General features: G+C 41.1%; 1 protein-coding gene across 2 annotated transcripts in view; it reads left to right on the top strand.

The window, feature by feature from the left end:
* The window catches only part of Kif16b (kinesin family member 16B), a 282,233-nt gene that overhangs the window by 121,199 nt on the left and 135,721 nt on the right, over positions 1-25,313 (top strand). For both annotated transcript variants that reach the window (XM_036184603.1, XM_036184605.1), the window contains exons 13-15: positions 13,683-13,802; positions 14,669-14,720; positions 16,352-16,489. In XM_036184603.1, the coding sequence (XP_036040496.1) occupies positions 13,683-13,802; positions 14,669-14,720; positions 16,352-16,489 (310 nt within the window). The remainder of the gene's footprint in view (positions 1-13,682; positions 13,803-14,668; positions 14,721-16,351; positions 16,490-25,313) is intronic.

Genomic DNA, 25,313 nt, shown 5'->3' on the forward strand with positions numbered 1-25,313 from the left:
TGTCTCAAAGTTAAGGTGGAGACACCCAATGTTGACCTTAGACTTCATGCATGTACACACACACACACACACACACACACACACACACACACACACACACACTCACACACAAGAAATACAAGTGAATGGATTTATATTTTCATTTGTGGTAGTCAGAGTTCTGAGATGACCAACTCCTAATCTTGGCTGTAAACACCTGGAAGCAGCCTGCTCCAAAGTAAGTGAAAGTGGAAAGTGAGAGATCCCAGCCCATGAATAGATTACATCATGGTGGAGCTACCATAGCATCTAGAGTCTCCTGGAGGCTCTGAAAAAGACAGCTGACATTTGTGAAGACCGTTGCCACCTACACGTGTCCTTTAGGTACTGAGTATTCCTTAGTATACAGCCTGAAAAAAAAAAAAAAAAAGTTTTAGAATCCTAGAGCCATCAGAAGCCTATTTCTACCATTGACTTGAAATAGGACTTTGAATCTCAAATGAGACTACAAATATGGACCACTCTTTGCAGTGGTCCCCTGAGACCCTGAGTAGAGTGTGTAGATAGCCCATTTCCAAACTCCTGACCCATGAACATGCAACTAATACAGTGTTTTATTTCTGTGTGCTTTGGATTTTTAGCTTTTACAAGCTTGAACAGGATGAGTTATGGATGATAGCTTTGCATCAACAGAGGTACTTGCTTTTGTGACTGTGTGGAGCCCCACTCTCTGATGTTATCCTGAGTGAAGCATTTGCCCTAAGAGTGTTTTTCTGTTGCTGTTACAAAAGTTTACCCCTTAGAGCAAAGATGATAGATACCATCCATTGGGGTAAAAACCTTTGAGAAACTGGGTAACACACAAACCCATGATTTGAATAGCATAATAGTAGAACAGTGTGCTTGCCATCTTGGTTTGTTTCTTGTGTTGATGTGAACAATGGACAGCTTTCTGAGAAAAGCAATCAGCCTCCGAAAGTGGGTAGGTACAGAGGTGAAGGGTGAGACTTTACTCTAGTGCCTGGACTTCTCAACTGTTTCAGTCTCATAAGCTCATCATCATTAGAAGCCTAGGTATGTCCTGTGCTCACGTCCAGTGGTGTTTTGAAGCAGTATTTAGTATTGCTTTCTTCAGTGCCTGATAGCCTATGCCTGCTTCTCATTTTGTTTGTAAGTCTGGGCATGCTCACAGAAGCAGCAGTGGGTGAAGAGCCTAGAAAAATGTGTCGGATGACACACTGTGCACTCATTTCCTGTCCTCTGTCATCCTGTTGTTATCCTGCACCAGCCTTTTCTGGTAATTGTCCTTCCCTGCTTCTCTTCATATTGAATTATTAACATAGAACAAACCTTTGCAAAATCGTGTGCTCATTTCACGTCATTCATAAACTGAATACAATTGGTAGCCAAAAATCTAAATGAAAAAATGGTATACTCTAGTCTGAAATCCCACCACCAGTATTGGTGAAATTACTAAGGGCACTCCACGTAGTTAAAAGGGAAGTTTATTTTGTGGCATAACTTACAAACGAAGGGATAGGTAGATTGTAGGGTCTGGCAAAGGTATGGCGCAGTCCAGCGGTGTTCTCTGAAGAACTCTGCTCAGTCTGCTTCCAGCATCCAGGGTCCAGGCACCAAGAGATCCTTCTCATTTGGATCCTAGGTCTTCAGCATCCTCTCTTGGCCCTGCCTTGTAGGCATGACCATTACCGAAGCCTCAATGGGGGTTGGAACTTTCAGGCCAGTGCTGGAATGGCTATCCACTATACACCAGGACCACCTAGTGTCTTATTCCTGGTTACTATCTGAAAGATAACCAGGATTCTGATTTCTATACAGAAAGATTATTTTGGGTGTTTTTAAAATCTTCATAAAAGTTGTAACATTTTTCTTCTCTGTCTGCGTTATTAAAATTATCTTTGTGTCTTCTGTAGCTGTTCTTTCTCATTACTGTACAGTTGTGTCTTGGTCTCTGCAAGTGATTGGTTCTAAGTCTCCTGTGTCTATAACACCAAACACTGAGGATGCTCAAGTCCTTGTTGAGGATGCTGAGGCCAGCATGTTGGTTGTTTCCTATACAGAGGATGTTTAGAGAAGAAGCTGTTCATGTTCAGCACAGTCACAGAAAGGCTTCACTGCACAGTATGTGGACAATGTTGTGATAAGCAGTCCTCAGCTAAGAAACTGCTGCAGAGAGATAGGACCTTTGAAGAGATGGGCTCTCTAGCAAGGCATAATTGTGGGTTTTTGTTTGTTTGTTTGTTTGTTTGTTTAAGACAGGGCTCTCTAGCAAGGCATACCTATGGGTTTTTGTTTGTTTGTTTAATGGGGAATGGGTGTAATGCTTGGCATTCTGCAAATTCAGATTTTTTTGAACTTCTGGGTTTTTTTTTTCTTTTTTCTAGATGCTTTTGATTTGCAGTTGAGTGTGTAGATGTGGAACAAATGGCTATGGAGAATTAACTATGTATTATTTAACTAGACAAACCCTGGCACTTTACCCATTCCAAACTCCTCATGTATATCTAGGTAGTTTAAAGGGTTGGTTGGGTTTTGCTTTAAAATAAACTGCTATGAAGTTTTGAGCCCATTTTCCCCTGGACTCATGTATGTATAGTACAGCAGTTGGCAAACTGTTGCTACAAAGAGCCATTGAGGAGTAACCAGTTCCTCTCTGTAGCCCTGCTATGCATGTTGTAGCTGATCTACTTTGCTGTCATAACAAACAGCATCCATAGATAGCAGATTCATAAAGGAACATGGAACACATATTCCAGTAAAACATTAAGGTTTCAGTTTCATATAGTTTTTACATCTCATGAAATATATTCTTTGGGTTTTTTTCAACTATCTGAAAATATAAAAATACTCAGCATTTAAGCGTGATCTAGCCAATAATTATAGTTGGCCACCTCTGTGCTAGGGCTTTGGAGTAGAAATGGTGAATCACGTGATGTAGATATTATTTACCTGTAGATGATACCACCAAACAGCTCCCATAGTGATACAATATCCACTTTATTAAACCTTATAAATAAATGTTTCATTTCTTTGATTGTCTGAGACAGGGTCTCATCTTAATAAATTGTCCAGGTTAATCTTGAACTTGGGCTGATATGATCTTTTTTCCAGACTCCTGAGTGCTGGGAGTAAAACCACACCCAACCTGTAAATTGTTTTTTTTTTTTTTTTTTTTTTTTTTTTTTTTTTTTTTTTTTTTTTTTTTTTTTTTTTAACGAATGGAGGTTTGAGTTTTTGATGGCCTAGGAGTTTTCTTCTTTTTAAAGCTTTACTGGTCATATTTGTGGGAGTTATATATTCAGGTAAGTGTCTTGCTCGCACTGTTCCTATTAGCAAAAATAAATGTGTGATTGAAACACATTTCAGGTACACTTTGTGTTTGGTACACTGCTTTCCTGCTAATGACTCAGACCAGCAAACACAATTTATGTCTTATCTTTCATTTCATATACCCTTGACAAGTTCTATAATGTTAGTCACATGTGCCTTCTTAAAAAAGCTTTCAGATGTCATTTCTTGTTTTAAAATGGATTATGTTTCTTATTTTAATAAACTTCCAAGGCCTGTGAAGCCGGCACTCTGAATTATATTTGGGCTTTGGACACCCTTTCCTGTACAACTCGAGTTTGTGTGGCCTTTTGAATCACTGCAGTTTATCTTGCTGATGGTGCATTAATTATGTTTCTGAGTGTAGTGTACTATTTCCAGGAGTACTTGTGCAAAATACATTTGACTACCAGAGTATTTATGCAACCAAGATATGTGTTTATATTCTCATTTTGGATTTTCTGAGGTTGAGTTGAGCTGCAATGCAGATGACATAAACTCTCAGAGGGATTGGTCTTGGGTGGTAGACAGTTCATAGAGGACAGTGTATTTAGTCAGTGTCACAAACCTGAGATGGACTTACTTCCTCTCTCTCTCTCTCTCTCTCTCTCTCTCTCTCTCTCTCTCTCGGGCTTACTTCATTTCCCTGTGTTTCTTGTTGGGATGTGGACACTCTTCTGTATTGATGTGGGTCCCTGACAGTCTATCAGCCCTCAGGGAAAGCAGCTGTTTGACAGTTTGGTTTGTGAGACTAATTTGGCTTTAGTAATCCAGTTGGACATCCTGTTATTGGAGGAAAGGAGAGTTATGCTCTGCCTTCTCCATTAAAAGACTAAACAAGCTGGGTGGTGGTGGTGCCTCTAATCCCAGCACTGAGGAGACAGAGGCAGGCGGATCTCTGTGAGTTGAAGGCCAGCCTCATCTACAAAGCAAGTTCCAGGACAGTCAGGGCTGTTACACAGAGAAACCCTGTCTGAGGGGCGGAGGGGGGGAAAGGGCCCATTCACCAGAGGTGATCTTTGTACCAGCAAAGGAATGGGCAAACTTCTCAGAAGAAGAATGAGGAGCTAGAAGGATTCCTGGTGAACCAGAGGATGTTATCCTCTGAATCAAGGCTGAGAGGCAGAGCTAAGCCTGGCATAGAGCATGGCTGAGAAATAAGATCCAGGCAGCTTTAGGAGACAAGAGTTTAAGGCCCTTGTCAGATTGAGGCTTTCTGGAATACAGCGTCCCCCTTAGAATAATCCTTGCATTTAGCTGCGCACCCTTTGCTGAAGTCAGTGCTCTACAGAAAATAGCCTTGTGGAGCTGTCTATGTATCCTCATGGATATTTTAGGCTCCCATTTAGGTCAAATATACTAAAGTACTTGTGATCATAAGATCCTGCTCCACTTAAAAAGTCTAGTTAAATATTAATGTGAGGAAATTTGCTCTTGCATATTTTCACACATAATTTCTTTAATTGGTATTATGTATTTTGCATAATTTAAATACCAGCATCTAGATGATTTGCTCAGCAAAGAAGACTGTTTCATCAAAAAGACCTATACCGTATCTTTCCCAAACTGCGTGCCAACACTTAGGCCTTGTCCTTAAATAATTCCTACAGTGGGGACTGAAATGGAAATTGAACTGCCCTGAGAGTTTCTGTTCATTAAAAGGACAATATTAACTATATTTACTGTTGAGGGGGCAACTGCCAGTTCTGCCAGGAAATTTAGATTCCTTAGTTCCACAGAGTAGATGATAGCTGGGCCCTTCTCCTCCCACTTGTGCCCTGCTGAGTCCTGGGACTGCCTACCATCTGTTCAGACGTGCTCCTCCTGACCAGAGGAGCACACGGGTTGTTTCAAAGTCACAAGAAAACAGTGCTTTTGCATTCCTCTTCAGTTTCTGTAACATCACAGTGATGTGTGTCTCTCTGGTTTGAGATGATAGGTGCAGACATGTTGTTTGTGATTGTCTATTAGAATATTAGCTAGACTTCACTTCTGGCTTCTGGCTTCTTCTGCCTATTTTCACTGCTGTTTTTAGGTCTAAGGGCATCTCTTGCCTGTCAAGGGACACAAATACATTACTGATTAGTGACAACCTTGGCCCTGCAGATTGCTCAGCAGTTTGGTGTTCCTTGGCCCCATCCTGAAGAGGTAACTGCTGTGATAGGATGCTGGGAGCCCTATGGAGAGTGGAGGAAGAAGAGGTCAGAGGGTTGGAGAACGGAAGGATTAAGTGAGATGAGGGCATCGTTTTACTTTCAACACATGGAAAGCTATTGCAGGGTTTTAGTCTGACTTCTTGAGATCTTGACAATATGCTCCTAACTTCTGTATGTGAATAGAGTATATGGTGGGGGGAGGAGAAGCAGGAGGAGGAGCAGGAGGGAGAGGAGGAAGAGGAGGAGGATGATGAATGATGACAAACAACCACCACAGTAGACCGCCACCTTCACCATGGACATGTCAGAGGCGGCCAGGGTCAGCCGAGGGCCTGGAGAATGAGAGCTATAGGTGCTCACAGCTGTGTCACACAGGCAAAGCAGGGATGGCCTGTCCTGTAGTTTGAGACAGAGATGGAAGGTGGGCGCTTAGTACTTTTCCTGCCTTCCTGCCAGAGCCCCCTCCTTCCTGGAGCCTGATTCCGATGGTAGAGACTAATCCTCTGTCACTATCAGGGCATTTCTGTATGTTAGACTGACCAATCTCTAAATTTGTCCCAAGGGTCCTCTGACCTCTGCACCAACTTTCCAACTGCCCTTCTCTTTACTGTCCCCGCCCCCTTCTTCTTTAAGCCCCCCCAGCCCACACATCTGTGCTAGATTCATCTTTTGTGGTTGCACCCAATTTCTGTTTTCACAGTTCTCAAATCCTCCACAGTCTGTAAATCAATACCAACGCCATCTTCCCAGAGAGAACACTTTGCAGTTTGTCAGCTGAAGTGATTCTCTACTGGCTTCTTGTGTTCATGCCCTTGGTTTCTGCCTCTGCATCCTTATTCTCAAGTAAGCTCCTGTTACAACATGTTGTAATACTATTCTTGACTTTTGTACTAAAGAATTAGTTGGAGATAATATCACAGATTTCAAAGAAATGAGGAAATAATAAAAAGCAACATACACATCCCTGCAGCTATAACAGCCCCATGAAATCCACAAAAGGAAGGAGATGAGCAAAAGTCATAAGCTGGCTGCTGAGGAGGAGGCAGGAATGTGGTGGGATGCCACAGAAGCCAAACCCATGAAGATCCTAAACACCTGTCCCCAGTGTGCTCCAGGCTCAAGAGTAACAAGGCAGTTCTTCTCTGTTGTTGAAGGGCAGTAGTACTGATGGTGGCAACCAGCATGGAACGAGGGCAGCGGATGCTGGAAGGCCCGGTGAAAGGCTAGGAAGCTGGAGCTGCCTTCCTTCATCCCTTGGAATTGGTCCTTCCAAACAGGAGGAGGAACTCCTAGAGGACATGTAATATAAAAGAGGACAGAGCCCAGAGTCTCCAAGGTGCCTTTAAGAAGATCTTCTGTCTACTCTTGTTACGTGGTTAGGGAAAAGTGGTCAAGAATATAGACCACTCGGTCTTCCAACCAGAGGGGTCACAGATATGATGGAACAGGAGTCTTGTGTTAGTAATATGGAATTTTCTAGTGAAGAAAAGAAAGAAAACCATTATGTAAAAGTAGGGGAGGAGAGAATGAATATAAGTCATAAACCATCCAAAGACAAAGCGATCCTTATCTAGATGAAAACGTATGTCAGGGCAAGAAGGGGAGCCTCACAGTTCTTTCATTCCATGGAACAGGCTAATGAGAAGCAGGAACTCATAAACAAAGCAAGATGATAATAAAAAGCAGAGGAGATGAAAAAGAGAGATTGTAGAACTAATAAATAAAATTAGAAACCTCAAGGAAAATAGTAGATGGCATTGAAAATCAAGTTACTAGAGTAAATGCTGGATAACTTGAATGAACACAGACCAAACGATCTGGTTCTTCATGTGGCTGGAAGCTAGAAGAGAGGGACTGAGACAGTGCAGTGTTGGGATAATTGCTGTCCTGGAGATGTAACAAAGAGTGGAAAGTAAGACTGGGCAATTTTCATAAAATAGAAAAACTGGGTGTGCAGATTGGGATAATGTACTGTGTCCTAGGAAAATGGAAAGACTGTTCAAGGCTGAGATCTGCTCTAGTCACACTATTGAACTTCAAGGATAATGGAATATTTCTTTAAACATGTAAGCTGAAAACCAGCTTGTCTGCCATGGCCTAAAAGTCAGATTGACAAAATATTTCCACCAGCAATATTGAGGTTCTGGAGACAGTGGAGTCCTTTCTTCACTGTTTCATAGGAAAGGAAATGCAGTCCACTATAGGGCCACAAATTGGTACCACTGATTCCATTCAGTTGTCAGGACAGGAGGAACACAATTCTAAAGAGAAAATGGTCTTCATACCAAAATATGTATGAAAAAATATGTACATAGTAAACAGATGCTAGTCAATTCTCTGCTTACTGTGACACAAAGCTTGACAAAGGCAGCTTAGTAATGGAAGGGTTTATTTTGTCTCACAGTTTGGGGTACAGTCTGTCATGGCGAGAAATCATGGAGAAATCATAGTGATATGTAGTGGGTAGCCATCCCAGCATTGGCCTGGAAGTTCCAACCCCCACTGAGGCTTTGGTAATGGTCACGCCCACAAGGCGGGGCAGAGGAGGAAGCGGAAGACGAAGGATCGGGAAGAGCTCTGTCTCTTGGTTCCCGGACGCTGAGGGTAGACCGAGCAGAGTTCTCCAGAGAACACCGCCGGACTGCGCTATACCCTTGCCAGACCCTGTAACCTACCCCTTCATTTGTAAGTTACCCCACAAAATAAACCTCCCTTTTAACTACGTGGAGTGGCCTTAATAATTTAACCAATAGTGATATGAATGTGAGATGGCCAGTCACATTGCATCCATATTCAGGAAGCAGAGAACAAGGAATGTTGGTGTTTAGCTTGGTTACTTCTTTGTGTTAGTCTAGGACCCCAATCCATGTGATGGTGCCTCTTGCATTTAGGGTAGGTTATCCTGCTCAGTTAGACCTTTCTGGAAACACCTCCGGAGAGGCATCTTGGTACATTTCTGTGGTAATTGTAAATGCAATCAAGTTGACATTGAAGACAAACCATCACAACTGGTCCCTTAATGCCTTTTCTCAATTTTGCAGGATATTTTATGAAATGTCTCATAGAATAAAGACACATTTTTGTTGAAAGACAACAAATACTTCCTCTTCCATCAAATAGAGAGATGACCTCTGCTACAGGCTTTTATTTTTATAGAAGCATTACAATCTCCTTGACATTTTTTCCCCTTCCCACCCATTACTAGGCATGTGCTGTCATGTAGGTCTCCATCATGGCCCTATCTTGCCATGTTTGTGCTCTGGGTTACAGAGGTTAACTGCACTTTCTGTGAGTCAGAGGTATACAGTGTCACTAGTTGGTAAAATATATGGCTGAATTTCCAAAAAAAAAAAAAAAAAAAAAAAAAAACCGACATTTATCTATTGTTAACTATTGGGGGGGCACTTTAAAATCACTATGTCTAGTACCAAATAGCAAGCACACACTGAGTGATTTAAGACCAGCCTGGCATGACTATTGCCTCTTAGCAGACTTAATGTGAGCCAGGACAGGACATCAAGCAAGCTAAACTCTTACTCTGCCATTGAGTTACATTCCCAGTTCAGTACGCATTTCTGTTGGTCTTACATTTATTCAAGAAAGTAGTTGAATTTTATATGACTCAGTGTGAGAAACTAAAGATAAAGTCATGATTTAAAAAGCTGAATCTTGTTCACTGTAATATCGTGTGGTGGCTACAAGGCCCTCCTCCATATCAGATAGTATCCTATAAGGTCATCTCTGAATTCAGGAAGCCTAGCTTGCAACCCTCTACCTCACCTGAAGTCCCTAGAAAGTGGTTGAAGTGCTCTGTCTCATGTTCAGCACTGAACACCTGAATACGTGTTTCACATTCAGAAATGTTTTACTCTAGAATAGGTTTCTGGAGGTTGAGGCAAAACACATTGAGCTTATTTTTTTTTTGCAGCTGTAAGAGCCACATTGTTTAAGATGACTTGATGCTGTTCTGACACTTGGAATCACTCTGAGGTTCCCTTTTCATGCGAATACATTTGGTTGACCCAAGCTTTGTTTCACTGTAAGCTATCTGCAACTCTACATATTTTACTTCTTTCTTTGAGGCCCATTGTGCCAGGAGTTATGGGAGGGGAGCCAGCACCGTTATGTTAAGCATTCTGTCTTATCCAAGAGGTGTTTCATAAATTATGTATAACAGTAGATGCCACTCAATAAATATTTTATATGTGATAGATATTTTTGTCTGAAATTACTTTTTCACTTGAGCAATGATTTAAACCCTCGTTTTCAGTTTTATGAGGTGACACTTTTATAATATCATGTAGTCGAATGCAGCTTGAATGTCATGGAGCTTTAGGGCAGCATTAATCAAAAATTCATCTGCCCCACTCTCCAGCCTGGGAAACTTTTCTGGCTGCAGGGTTTGCCCATGCCACATATGTACAGGTGTGTGTGTGTGTGTGTGTGTGTGTGTGTGTGTGTGTGTGTGTGTGTGTGTTGGGATGAGTGGAGACAAGTAATGCTTTTGACCCAATAGCTCCAAAATTGTGAATTTCCAATACTTTCCAGAGTCTATAAGACTTACTTCAAGGATGAAAAAATTTATTTTCAGTTTTTTTGGTAAAGAACATTAGAGTAAACCTGGATGTAATCCAAAATGAATTTTCTGGTTTATGTCAGAACTGTTATGGATTAAAATATCCTTTTTCTCTTTCTTTCTTCCTTCCTTCCTTCCTTCCTTCCTTCCTTCCTTCCTTCCTTCCTTCCTTCCTTCCTTCCTTCCTTCTTCCTTGCTTGCTTTCTTTCTTGATTTCTTCCTTCCTTCCTTCCTTCCTTCCTTCCTTCCTTCCTTCCTTCCTTCCTTCCTTCCTTTCTTTCTTTCTTTTATTATCTTCTGGTGGCAGGGGTTCTCATCCATGGTTTTTGTAGAAAGAAAACACATATGGCTCTTGACTTAAGAGAGTAGTCACTTTTCTTTTTGTGTCTGTGGTAGAAACAGCTCATTGCCTTGGAGCCTCTAGCCTTCATGAAGCATTATCACCTGGTTTAGAGACTAGACCTTCCAGTGGGACATTGCTTTATAGATGGAATTGTGTGATTAAATCCCCCCCCTCTATATATGAAATCACATGCATCTCATTTCTGTTGGAATTCCATCATCAGGAGGAGAGGCATTGATCTACCAAGGAGAGGTAGAAGTAGTGCTCATTCTATGTAGTGTGCTCATTTTAGCCATGATTTGCAAGGGTCTTGGCATCATATATCAACATTACTGAATCTCCCGACCTCAAAGCCTGAGGTTCCCAGCCATGGAATGAGACTTGGTTGATAGGAGGAATAATTAAAGAACAATAATACGCTCCATTTCCTTTTCTAGAATCTAACTTATGCATTGGTCATTTCTCTGCATATCTATTTAATGGTTGTTAAATTAAATTGCTTTCTTCCAAGTGGTGATTTTTATGTGTATTTTTTAAACCCATCTTCCTGGAGCCCTTGTGTGGCTTCAGGTTCCCAAGTGTGCATTTGCAATCTAAATGTCCAAAGAAGGAAGTTCCAAGGGATTCCCCCACTGTGTGTCCCATCCCTGAACTTATCAGGAACTTCTTAGGTTAAGATTTGAGTTTTGCTTTGATACTAGCTTGAGAGGTTCAGAATATTTTGCTTAGTGAATTATAGGTGGTATGTTGTTTGCCTGACTAAATGTCACCATCATATATAGATTCTTTCCAAAAATAAAAGGTAGAGAATACTTAGGTGTCAGCTCTGAGATAGAGAAATGTGTCTTGATGGTAGGTGAGAGTTGGGGAGATATTCACTAGGAATCTCTCTGCATTGGAAACCTAGTCAGTAGCTAGGTTCTGCTACCCAGTTCATCTATCACATCTTCAACATTGTCACACACTTGGGTATGACTTAGTTCAGACTCAGCACAGCTTAGATTATCTGAAATTTACACCCTAAATTTTTTAGAATCTGTCAACTTCCCACCTTGAACTTCTCCAGAGCCTTAAATTTAGTTTTAGACCAGTTGGGCATGGGGTGAAGCCTGTTAGTTTCTTCTCTGGGGGATTGCTCTGAGTCCATATATGATACAATGCCGTAACTGCTTGTGCCTACCCACTTGTCAATCCCTTGGCAAAAGTGAGTTGCAGAGCTGCTAAAAAGGGAAACAAGTAAGCCTGGGAAAGGCTGGTCCTTGATGTTTTGTAGTGGAGTGGAGTGAGGAACTTTGAACTGAGACATGAAAGAAGTGATGAGGCATGTATATATCCATAAAGAGGAATGCTTCTCAGCTAAGGCTGTTTGTGTACACCAGGGGACAGACACATGGGACTATTCAGAGGCATTTTTGGTTGTCACTACCTTAGGGAGATGCAGAGTATCATCAGCATTAGAGAATAGAGGCCAGGGACACTGCCAGGTATCCACTAGTGATTAAGAATGACTTCTAAGTGTCAGTAGTGGTGATACAGTTGGGCTAGCCAGCAAATTTGGGGAACGCAGGAGGAAGTGGCAGGAAATTAATGTAGCTTAGGAAGGGATGAGGCCAGACTGTACCTGTAAAGTATTATGAAGACTAACTTTTCTCTCAGCAACAGTAGAGGCCATTTAGGTATCTGAGCTGAATCTCTGACATCTCTCTGGCTGCTGGATTATGAATTTATGTGATGGCTTGGGTCATTGCAGCAATCCAGGTGAAAGGTCATGATGCTTTAGGGTAGGCCAAAATAGTGCAGGAGTTTGCTGTTATTAGACTTGGTGTGTGTTTTTTTGAGGGTAGATTGAACACTGAGTGCAGAATTTAGAGAAAGAAAGGAGAGAAGTGTTGCTACAGTTTTTCATCTGAGTAACTTTAAGGAAAATTGGCATTTGCTAAGATGGGCAGGATAGTTTGCAGGCTTGAGGGAGTTTGTTTTTGGGTGGTTGTTCTTTCATGTGTTAAGTTTGAGCTATGAATCTGGTATTTATATAGAGGTACTGAGTTAGACAGGTAAAAGTATGCAGGTATTGAATTTAAGGGAGAGATACATCCTGGCAGTTCTGATTGAAGAGGCCTCAGCATGTGGGTGGGTGGTAAGTCAAGAGTCACGATGAGGTCCATCATCTAGGGAGTGAGTATGAATAAAGTCCAAGACTGACAGCCCCCAAGAGGTCATTTCAAAAGAGTAGCAGGGAGGAACTGGAAAAGTGCAGGGAAATTTGGGGCTTGTGATGTTTTTCTCAGGGAACACAAAGCAAATGGTGGGGGCTAGAGGGATATGCTGGGCTGAGGGAGGTGATGGGAGTTGTGGTTTGTGTTAGTTACTTTGCTGTTGCTGTGATAAAAAACACCATGACCAAGACACATTGTAGAAGAAAGAGTTAACTTTGCCTTAGAGTTCAGAGGGATGAGAGTCCCCATCATTGTGGGGAGACATGACAGTACAGGCATGGCAGTAGGAACCTAAAAGCTCACACCTTCCATGGCAAGCAGGAAGAAGAGAGAACAAATTAGAAAGAGTAGGAAGTTTTTAGTCTTAAAGCCTGGTCTCAGTGACTTACTTCCTCTAGCAAGGCTCTGCTACCTAAACCTCCCAAAACAGTGCCACCAGCTGGGGACTAAATGTTTAAATAACTGAGACTATGGGAAATGTTCCTCATTAAAACCACCTCATGAATAGAGTGGTAAGAACTGTTACAGGTGTAGGTAGAAGTGATCTGCATTCCTAAGAAGATGGTATGGGGTCTGCGTGGCACCTCTGGTGCAGAGATTCTATGCTTATTCAGGGAGCTGTTGTCTTGAGAGCATGCTTAGTACAAACTGATGACCAGAGAGAAAGATTGGCAATTAAAGAGACTTCTAGCTATTAGTGTACAGGATTTGAAGAAGGAAGAAAGGTCACTTTATAGAGGGTGATTGTAAAGTCTTTGCTAAGGAAGATGGGCCTGGAGATTGACTTTGAAAAAAAAAAAAAAAATATATATATATATATATATATATAGCTAAAAGTTTAATTCATTTTATGTTGAACATTTTATATGTTCCAAGTTCACTTTGCCTACTGCCTGCCAGGTTTTCCACATGAAATTTAAAGTCCATTTTTCTTTCTGTTTTTTATTATGAGAAATAAAATATGACTTCTTTCAAATATCTAAAGAACACCTAATGAAAAGTTGTCTGTCTGCAAAGTAACCTTCTCTCTCTCTTTCTCTCTCTTTCTCTCTTCCTAATTTCAGGAGCAGACTCTGGCCCTCAGGAAGGAGGGGATTGGTGTGGTCCTGGACTCTGAGCTGCCTCACTTGATTGGCATTGATGATGACCTTCTGAGTACTGGGATCATCTTGTATCACTTGAAGGTAGAAACTGCTTAAGTGGAATATTCTAATTCTGTTTCCAGATTTCCCCTTAGACTCCAGCAAGGTTTATTAGAATACTTTATGGCCATGAATACAACTATTAAATAAAGGAATATACAACAAATCCTTGAGCCTTTGGGGATTTTCTACAGTTCATTGGGATTCAGTGGTATTGAAGTTCCTGTGTTTATAGAGTTCTGAAGTTAAATGATGAGTCATCCAGTTTGGCTTCTCTTTTGTGGAATCAGAAAAAAAGGAGATAAGATGGGGGGCAGGGAGGCATAAAAACCAAGGAAGGGACAAGGACCCAGAACTGGGATTTGTTATGTGCACAATTTCTGATTCTTCCAGGTAATTATAAAATGGACCTTCCTGTTAGACGGTCTGGCTTGGTTCTAACAGTTCCCACTGTTCTACAGAGCAGAGTTCCTTGTCAGTTCTCAAGGATTACCTCTGTGACCTTGACTTTAATTTGTTCTCTCTGATCTGTGACTCAAAATGAGGTTGTTCTGTCTTGGGTTTTGTGACCTCTCATATCATGCATCTTTGAACACAAAGAAACCTTTGTCCACTAAAGGAGGATATCTGTAGAAAGGATCTGAAGCATCCTTGAATTTGATGGCCTAAGCAGACTTCAAGAGCTTGGCCTTTTTGAGCAGTTTGCCTCCGCATTGGTGCTGGAACTTAGCAGACCACGTAGAGTATCACTGCAGTGTTCAATACATAGCTCACTGAGGCCATTGCATGCCCCAGACCCTGGTCATTCTGTTGCCTGGCAGGTGGAATGTGTCAGGATACAATGAGAAGTAGAGAATCAGGCTGTCCTTCTGCACTTACTAATGAATATTATTGAATTTTCTTCTCAGGAAGGTCAGACTTATGTTGGCCGAGAAGATGCTTCAACAGAGCAAGATATTGGTGAGATTCTATTAATGATCTCTCAGTGATTTTAAAACACCGTATTTAATGAATAATTTTTTTCTTCGTCTTTTTTTTTTTTTTTTCATTCTGAGACAGGATTTCTCTGTGTAGCTTTGTGCCTTTCCTGGAACTCACTCTGTAGCCCAGGTTGGCCTCGAACTCACAGAGATCTGTCTGGTTCTGCCTCCCGAGTGCTGGGATTAAAGGCGTGTGCCACCACCGTCCGGCTAATCTTCTTTTTCTTAATTGGCATTGTAGTAGTTATAAGAGAAAATGTTGACAAATATTTCTTGGTATATGTATACCTGCAATTTTGACCACAACTCAATTAAATAGCAAGCACAGTTAATTCAGTAAAAAAAAAAAAAAAAAAAAAAAAAAAAAAAAGAAGTATGACTTCTTTCTGCCACCCCACATACATTCTCTATGCTGCTAGTATAGCTATTTAAATCACAATACACCTGTCACTCTATGCTTGTCACAATGATTGATGGAAATAAACCAGCAGACATGGGTAAAGGATCCCAGACCTTTTTAAAGGCAGGATATAGACAGTTCTCTACACAGAGATGATGGCAAAGTATGAGACCAGGCCCACATCAGAAGGCATGGATTTCTGGGTGTCCTATAGTCTTCATAAGGCATACATCCAGCCAGCAATTCAGCCTGAGAAGATGATGGCCTGCACAGTGTTCTGAGCACCCCTCAGGTGGAGAATGTGGTGGTAATCAGTATGTATATGTAGAGGGGCACAATGCCCCAAAATATTGTGCACCCTAATAAATTTATCTGGGGTCAGAAAACAGAACATCCGCTAGACAGACATAGAGGCCAGAAAATGGTGGCATTGACACCTTTAATCCTAGCCTTCTGGAGACAGAGATCCTGGATCTGTATGAGTTCAAAGCCACACTGGAAACAGCCAGGCATGGTGACTCATGCCTTTAATCCCAGGAAGTGTTGGCAGGAAGCAGAAAGGTATATAAGGTGTGAAGTAGGTCTGGTTAAGCTTTTAGGCTTTTGAGCAGCAGTTCAGCTGAGATCCATTTGGATGAAAACTCAAAGGCTTCCAGTCTGAGGAAACAGGATCAGCTGAGGAATTGGCAAGGTGAGGAAGCTGTGGCTTGTTCTGCTTCTCTGATTTTCCCCAATACCTGGCTCCAGGTTTGTTTTTATTAATAAGACCTTTTAAGATTCCTGCTTCAATTCATTTGATCTTGGGAGTAGCTGTAAATGATGACAGTTGATAAGGACAATGTTCTCTGACCAGAGACATTCAGTGGTGCAGTTCTGCAGAGAAAGTGGGAGCTACTTCTGAGAAACTGAGAAGTGTTCATGTCTGTCATTGCCAAGATGTTCATAGATAGTCAGATAACCATCAGCGATTGGTCTCAGAGGTATCAGAAACATCCCAGGCCGTGGCACTGGGCACCTCAGAGAAACCTCTGGAAGCTTCTAGGACCTCCTGAGGTCTATAACATGCCATTGGGCTTCTTGGAGCCATTATCTGAAAGTGCAGAGGTGTTCAAAGACAACGTGTTCAAAAGGAAAATGACATAAATAGTCCGGAATCAACATAGCAGACACCAAAGTGGGCACCAACTTTCTCCTTTCTTTTTCTCTTCTAGTCCTTCATGGTCTTGACCTGGAGAGTGAGCACTGTGTCTTTGAGAATGTCGGGGGAATGGTGACTCTGATACCCCTGAGTGGGTCCCAGTGCTCCGTGAATGGTATTCAGATTGTGGATGCCACACAGCTAAATCAAGGTACCTGGTTTTGCTTTTCAGAGATCTTGTATATATTGAGAAGCAAGCTGACTTTGGGGAGCATATGCATCTTACTGATTCAGGGACGCAGGGTAAAGACTGTTTGCCTCCATGTTTTCTCTTTGGTCTTGCTAGGGAGCTGCTTTATAATGCCCACTGTCTTGTTGAATTAAACATGACCTATTTATGAATATTTGCAACTGTGAGAATTAGCTATTAGAGGACTTCTAAAGTTAAAAAAATACCTCTTAGAAGAAAATTTAATATAGTGTTTTCTTGAAGACTTTTCCTTCCAGTGTTTATGTCCTTCTTATGAGTAGTCATAATTATATTCACAGGACAGGTATCATGTCTTTTCTGTTTTACTTTTTTTTTTTTTTTTTTTTTTTGGTTTTTTTGAGGCAGGGTTTCTCTGTGTAGCTTTGCGCCTTTCCTGGAACTCACTCTAGACCAAGCTGGCCTCGAACTCACAGAGATCCACCTGCCTCTGCCTCCCCAGTGCTGGAATTAAAGGCGTGTGCCACCACTGTCCGGCTGTCTTTTCTGTTTTAAACAACGTTAGTATTCTAAAAAAATAAGGTGTAAAACTAGCGCAGAGCTTTTAAATCACAGAGCCATGTGAAAGTAACTATTACATGTTAGTTAGTCTGCTTTCTTTCCCCTCTGTAGCTGAACTGATAAGATTATAAAGAAAAAAAGCAGTTCTTTCTGTGTTAGTCCCTTGACTTTGAACCTTTGGTGAATTAAATCACTTACCTCTTGACCAGAGAACAAAAGAGAAGAGGGAGGCACACTGTAACTAAAGACCTTTCAGAAGACTACCCCTAAAGGTTCCAACTGTTCCAACCTCAGGGGATCACATGTCCTCTATGAGACAGTTGGAGTTCCGATTATGACTGTGACCAATCTTTGTGTACATTGGTATATATTTCCTCCACCAGTGAGATTCCTCATACATCTACAGTATGGTCATACAACTAGAAAACTAATGGTTATACTCAGACCCCATTCAGGATTTGCTATCTGCTTCTCATTGATCCTGCATTGTGCTTGGTATTGTTGGCCACATCTCTAGTTTCTTCAATCTAGAGCAGGTCCTTGATCTTTCTTGGACTTGATGATATTGAAAAGTGTATGACAGATGCAGTGTAGGATCTCCCTCTGCTTAAATGTAGGATTTCTCTGGTGTTTTTCGTAATGAGACTGATATTGTGTGTGTTTGTTTGCAGGCGTGTTTGCAGGCAGTGCCGGGGTCAAACTTTGTACAGACTAGGCAAAGGCTGTACACTGAGTGACTTGCACTTCCAATGTGATTAATTTCTGACAGCCCTGCATTTTTCTTCTCTCCCATCCCAGATTACCATCTGTCCACTGCTGGTGGCACTCACTTTGGTTTCTTGGTAAAGGTGGAGCTGGCTAGGCTTTTTTACTGGGAAGTTACTTCCCCTGGCTTTGATTTTAGGTAATGCTTTGGGAGGGCACTTTGCTTATCAGTGTTCTTTCCCTTGTCACATGATGATTTACTGTTTCAGAAGCAACTTTTTTTTTTTTTTTTTTAATTTTGCTGAATTATTCTGTTGGTTACAGAAGATCATTTTCTTATCATTTCTTCTGCATTTGTCAATTGAATTTTTATTATAAGGAAAAGCGTTCTCTTCTTGCCATTTGTCTATTTATGTGTTTAAATTAGCAGAGTCACGTAGTTAGGCATTATATTTAGTATTTGCTCTGTTTTGCCTTTATTTATTTGGAATGTTCAAATTGTCTCAGATTTGGCCACTGTGAGTCTCTTCAAGGTGACTTCTGTGTCTTTTGGCTTGACCTCATTAATTTGTGAGCTCTTGATTACCTTCTGAGGCAAGATATTCTAAACTCACGTTGTACTTCGCTAGAAATGTCCAATTTTTTAAAGAGCAGTAATCCCAGCACTCGGGAGGCAGAGGCAGGCAGATCTCTGTGAGTTCGAGGCCAGCCTGGTCTCCAAAGCGAGTTCCAGGAAAGGTGCAAAGCTACACAAAGAAACCCTGTCTCAAAAAACCAAAACCAAAAGCCAAAATCCAAAAAAAATAAAAGCCCTATCTAGTGTGGGTTCTGTGTGGAACTTAGCATTTAACTTTGAGTGATTCTTCTCTCCTGTACTGCCCTGGAAGGAAAGATGCACTGCGTTTCCAGAAGTTCTTCTGATAGCTGTAATTACGTCTTTAATTGTTTTCTGGATTTAAGCTTACTGATAAATGGCTCATATCAAATAATTTCATTTTATTTATTTTATACTTTATTCTATTTTGTTCTTCTACCTAACTAGATAGCTCAATTTAAAATATGCCAGTGTTGGGTAGTGATTCTGGTTAGGAAGTAAACTTTTGATCTTTTAGTCTATCTCAGATGGGACTTTTGCTAAGAGAGTCATAGAACTAATTGACATTGAAGGCTAATTGCAGGACTTGTCTTTCCCTATGGGATGCTCTTAATTCTTTTATTAGCATGATGCTGTGGTAATGTTCAGATCCAGTGGGCTTGAGTTCCTCTGTACTATGTGGAGCTGCTGAACTGCTCCACCATATTTGAAGGTGTAAGAGCATTGTGCACAGAGTACAAATGCCACTAACAAGCATCAGGGTATCAGGGCAGTGGAATACTAGGTGACATTGCAAGAGAGTAATAAAATGTTGTAATAAAATGACAACTTTTTTTCACTTAGGCTTTCTTTAATGTATATCCTGTCCATGGTAAAACAGCTACAGTCTTTCATAAATTAAGGAGTAAAATTATGTACTTTAGCTTGCTTGGTGTTTGTATATTTTTAAAATGAAAACTGGAACATGTTTTTAAAGTACAAAGTGATATGATAAATTGGAGGTGTGTGAATATATGTAGTGAAAATAAAAAGAAGTAAATGGGACTGACACATCCCTCTTCCAGATTATCTTCCCTGCCAGAAAGGAAGGAGGCAGGTTTGGAATTTGTATACAAGGATCATAGACTATCCCAATAAGCATTTAATTTTTTTAAAGCCTATAGTAAAGTGTAAAAAAAAATAGACTTCATTGAAAACAGAAAAAATGGAGAGCAGGATTAAATAAAACAGTATTGTTATACTAAAAAAATCTCTCTTGGCTTTCGCCCATGAGGTGGCTTTTTAAAGTCAGTTCTGCAGAGCATTTCTGCACGTCCTGCTTAGGTAAGTTTTGCAAAGTCAGGTGTTTTGAATTAACTTTTGGCAGCCAAGTCTCTTGGAGATGGATCTTGGGGTAGCTGGACAGCTGCTGTATTAGTACAGAACACTGAAAAAATTATAGCATCCCATTCATTATCCCTCATTATCATTCAGGCTTTTACCCTCTGAAACCTTAGCTTGTATATGTTGTTAAATCTTTTTGGCTTTCCAAGCCAAGCATAGGTTCTATCCTTAGCCACAAAGATGCTGAAGTCCAGGCCACTTGGGTCTCCCACACCTGTTGCCCTAACTTCAGTCTCTGGCTTACTGTAGTGGTTCTTGGTCTATCATCCTTCCTGGCCCATCATTTCTTGGTCCTCAGAATTGGCCTGGTATGTAAACTATTAATTGGATTCATGAAAGACGTAACTGAAGAAACAATTTTGTAACAGTTCCCTGCTTTTAAAACAAAAGGGATCTAGGACAGAAAACACAGATGGATGTCAACCCACATCGTAATGATATCTTACCATATTACCCTCTGTTGACTGCATCCCAGGTTCATCTTCTGTTACTCATGCCTCCTCCCCGATCTTCACAGTTTCCAGCTTATTGCTGATATTGTGTATCCAGCTGTCTCTTCATTGGTCAATTACTTTCATTTGGAAATGTGCTAGGCTGGGCCATTAAAAAAGCACAACTAGTAATTACAACTTCCTTATCTAAATCACTTAACACGTGCGAATGCCAGCTAATAGATTTGTCTACATTTCGAAGGCTGGCACCATTAGAGGCTAGGGTGTCTTTTATTTTTTTTTCTTTTCTTTTTTTAGCATTTTTAACTTGTGCCAGTCAACTGCCTTTCAAATAGCATAGCCCCCCCCACCCCCCACCCCCGCCACTAAATAATAGGAAAGGTTTTCATCCATTAGCATTGTTGGTAAAATGAGGAGTGTTTGCTGGAACTGTAAGCATGAATGGGATAGAATACTCCATGTGTTTTGTCTGATGCTTGGCATAAGACACCTTTCCCTTCATCTTCAGAGCTAAACATACCCATCTTTTAATGTGTACTCAGAGTTCTAGTCCCCTGACTCTCATGATCCCATGTTAGCTCCATAAGATGAGTCCATAGAAAGAAGACTTTACCATGATGCCTTATCCAGAGACCACAGCTTTTCTTAGAAGTCTCTAAGCTGCTAAGTCTTCCATCTCCAGCCACCATACATTTAATAAGATATGACACCCGGGCGGTGGTGCACGCCTTTAATCCCAGCACTCTGGAGGCAGAGGCAGAGGCAGGCGGATCTTTTTGAGTTCAAGGCCAGCCTGGACTACAGAACGAGGTCCAGGAAAGGCACAAAGCTACACAGGTCCAGGAAAGGCACAAAGCTACACAGGGAAACCCTGTCTCAAAAACAAAACAAAACAAACAAACAAACAAAAACAGAAGAAGGAGAAGGAGAAGGAGAAGGAGAAGGAAAAGAAGAAGAAAATAAGCAAGAAATGGCACAATAATCAAGTGTGTTGTAATTCAGGAAATACTTCAGCATTGTCTTGGAATTTCTAGAAACTAGCCCTTCTTATTTAAATTATTTTTTGATGTAATATATATTTTTAATACTGGTCACTGTTAAATGTAATTAATTTTTACCTTTGTGTCAGTGGACGCCTTTGGTGTTCTTGCTGGTCTGTCAGATCCATTGAACATTCATCTCTCATTTTAGAAGTGCTACAGAAACTGCATCTTGGAAATTCACACTTAGGTGCATTTGAATGTGATATGCTTGAGTGCCAAAATATATTTGCATTTATTCAAGTACCCTGAAAGAGGGAACAGGTGATTGTCTGCAGAGTGGAGCTGAGGAGCCTTTGATAAAATTTTCATCTGCTGGAGGCTGCTGTGAGTTGCTCAGTGACAAATTAAAAAGGAATTTTATTGGAACTAGAAAGGAAAATAGATCTTTGAGGGTTGAACCACAGTTTCCAGCTAACGCAAAGAATCTGTATGTTACAGAGGGCTGGAAGATAGGAATGTCTATTCCTTGTGGATTCCCCCATACTGACCTGAGCACTCCTCAGATGCCTTCCTCTAGTTAGAGACCTGAAAACTGAGATTTTTTTTTTGAATGTCAAAGCCCAAGCTATTTTTAAAAAGAGAATGGTTTTCCAAGTGTGTCCCAGGTCAGTAACATCAGCATTACCTGGGAGCTTATTAGATACACAGATCCCTAAACTCTGTGCTGCAAAAGCTCTAGGGATGAGGCCCCAGTGATGTGAGTCTTTATGTCTAGAAGTAATTCTGATGCATGCTTCTGTGTGTGAGCAGCTGACTAAAGCTAGTCATACTGAAATCAAATTCTTGGCACCCTGGACATCGGCAGAAACATAACTGTTTGCCTGTCTCTACTCCTTTCTTTTCTGTTTTACCCGTCACACCTATCTTTCCGTCTCTCTGATCCTTTCAACACCATCTGCTTCATGTTGCCCAAGATGGTTTTACAGTGGGGCTTGCCATGATTTCTTAAAGTTTACCCGTTTGGAATTTACTGAGCCTCTCAATCTATGGCTATCTGTCTATCTTTAGAGTTGGGAAGTTTGCCATGATGATTTGTTTAAAAACATTTTCTTCGGGGTTGGGGATTTAGCTCAGTAGTAGAGCACTTGCCTAGCCAGCACAAGGCCCTGGGTCTAGTCCTCAGCTCGGGGGGGGGGGGGGGGGGGGGGGGGGGGGGGGGGATAGAAAAGAAAAAAAAAATTCCTCTAATATATATACTTCTCTTTCATCCTGGGTCTCTAATCACATAAAAAATGGTATATTTTAGTTCTTTTGATGCTCCAGTTTGCTGTCTAGTTTGAGTGTTCCTCCACAGCCACCTCCTGCTATGATGCTCATCCCTCAAGGCTTTTGTTTGTCTTAATGTTGTGATTCTGGGTCACAACATTTGGTGCTTCTTTTTATATTTTATTGAATATAAAATTTTCTCGTTTTGAATTTTTAATTTTCTTTTTGTTTTAAAGTTGAAATACTTGTTCAAATATGTTTATGATTGCTAACTCAAAGATCTCAGTTGTAGCTTATATTGTTTTACCAGCTCATTGACATCTTCCAGGTTCTTCCTTTGTTAAAGGAAGTAATAATAATGGTTCGAATCTGGAAACTTCTGAGCATTTTGTTAAAGGACAGTGTGTTTCATTGAAATTCTCTGATGGGAAATGGAGATATTGTCTTCCAGTGTGCATCTTTCCTCCTGGATTCAGGGCTAAGTTAGGAACAGCCTAACCTACATAGGTTGTGGCTGCAGCACCAACCCTGGTTTAGTGTCAAAGGCTTTGTGCTGTCCACACAGCAGTGGCCTGCTACCACTGCTAGTCTGGGACCTGAGCAGGTTTCTGCCCCTTAGCTCATCTCTCAGGCTGAACCTGCTATTGAGGCTTGGGGCAGTGTGTTCACAGGTGGCAGTGAACCTCAGAATTCCTACTGTGCACCTTGCAAGTTTTCCCTTGCATCCTCCTCTTTCTCTCCGCCTGCTTCCACTCTTTCTTTCTTCTCTGATGTAGACCTATACCCATGTCCAGGGCAAAGGACACAAAGAGGGTGCAAAGAGCCCCAGGAGCCTGCTCCACCCACCATCCCGAGTAACTCAGAGGCCCTCCACTGACTGTCTCTACTTGGTACCAAGGACCTCCTGGCTTCTTGTCCAGACTAAAGCAGAGGGATTCTCCTTAATAGTATTTTATAACAGTAAGCAGTTTTGAGTTTCCTGCTAGTCCGAGCCAAGAGGAAGAGAGTGGTCATTTTTGGTTTGGTCACCCTTGGTCATCTTAGCCCTCACACCCCCCAGCAGTCTTTCAAAGAATAACTATGCTCTGTAAGAGCAATGTTAAATACTATGAAGCACTGTGATGTTAATGATGGGCTTGTATTGTAAACAACTCTTTTTAATGTTCATTTTGTATTGAAACCAGCTAAGATGGCAGTGTGGTTGACTCCTAATTGACAGCTCTTAGAACCTTCTCTATTGTGGTACCTTGAGTTAAATCTGTAAGCTAAGCAGACATTTTTTAACTGGCAACTCACTATGCTGCCTCTGTGACAGCCCATCCATCTGTTTTAGACACATTAGTCATTCTGAGGCTACCTCAGCAGCTACAGAGGGCGTCCTGATCCATGCATGGCAAGACATACTGTAACATTCTGTACTAGTCATGGAAAGCAGCACCATAAGCCAGACAAGCCTTGGTGAACTCCAGATAACCCAGCAGCCATTCTCCCAACATCTATAATTTTGTATTGCTCTTGAATTATTTAATTTCAAATCCACCTTTTCCTTGGAAAGGATGGACCTGTCCCCTGTAGGAAGCAATCTGTTTCCCCATGAAGTTTTAAGAAGAAAAACATTATCTTGGTTCACTCATGCACACTTCTAATATTTTATGGGGAAGGGTGAACTAGTACATCCCAAAGATTTAAAAGTTCTGCACTCAGTTCATACGCAGATCATCAAATGATCTTTGATGGTTATTTGTCTGGGTATATCAATAGCAAAGATTGAAAATCAATTTCCTCTCTTCTCTAGAGGCCCAGAGTCTAAGCTGACAATTTTAATTTTACTGAGAATAAAGGAAGGGTAAAGTGATTTATCTAATGCAGGAAGTTATAACTCTATTTTTGAAATGTGAACACAGATAAGGGAGGTGTCAAGGCCCTTGTGGGTTTTTGGTAAGATGTCATATACATTTGTCACTATCACAAAAGCAGTGATCAGATGGCATGCTTTGATAGTGACATCTGCTACAGTATCACATTGATGCCCAGTACCTGTCATTCATGCCCAAGTCTGTCAATGGCATCTTCATGTCTTGTCTGAATCCATTTAGGATCTGCATAAAATTGTCTATTCCCTATAACTTCTAGTCTTTCACATCTAGTTTCCCAAAGCCATTTTGAAACAGAATTACTGTAAATCCTGTGCCTTAAGGAATAGGCATTATTAAAAGAGTGTAAAGCCCCAGAACATACAACTTAATCTGTTCTTATGTAGTGGTACATGTTATTGAAGATTAGATTCTATCATGACTCCAAAATAATGCTAACATTCATTTCAATATAAGGTTTCTAAGTTATTTTAAATCACAAAGAAGGTTCTTATAAGCATTTTCTTTCTCCTGGAATCAGGCAACAAAATGAGAATATCCTTGCCCAAGATTCTTGTTCAGGCACCTTTCAGGGCAGTGAATGGTACTCTGAGTCTGGGTGCTTCACACCTCATAACTCAAATGAATCCTGTCTTCTGCCAAACATCCTTTAAGAATGCAGCTTCTGTGTGTGCTGGGTAGGGTGAGTGACACTTAAATAATTAAAACATAAAATGAGGAACCCTGGGCCGGGTGGTGGTGGTGCACAACTTTAATCCCAGCACTCAGGAGGCAGAGGCAGGCAGATCTCTGTGAGTTTGAGGCCAGCCTGGGCTGCAAAGTGAGTTCCAGGAAGGGCACAAAGCAACACAGAGAAACCTTGTCTCGAAAAACAAAAACAAAAACCAAAAAAAAAAAAAAAAAAAAAAAAAGGCCTGAAGCAGATTCCTGTTTCTATTATCTCAAGCTTCTAAGCGCCTATCACCTTGGACCATGCAATTTGGGAAATACAGTTATCTCATGTGTTTG

This window comes from Onychomys torridus, chromosome 4, assembly GCF_903995425.1.
Source record: "Onychomys torridus chromosome 4, mOncTor1.1, whole genome shotgun sequence".
Lineage (NCBI taxonomy): Eukaryota > Metazoa > Chordata > Mammalia > Rodentia > Cricetidae > Onychomys > Onychomys torridus.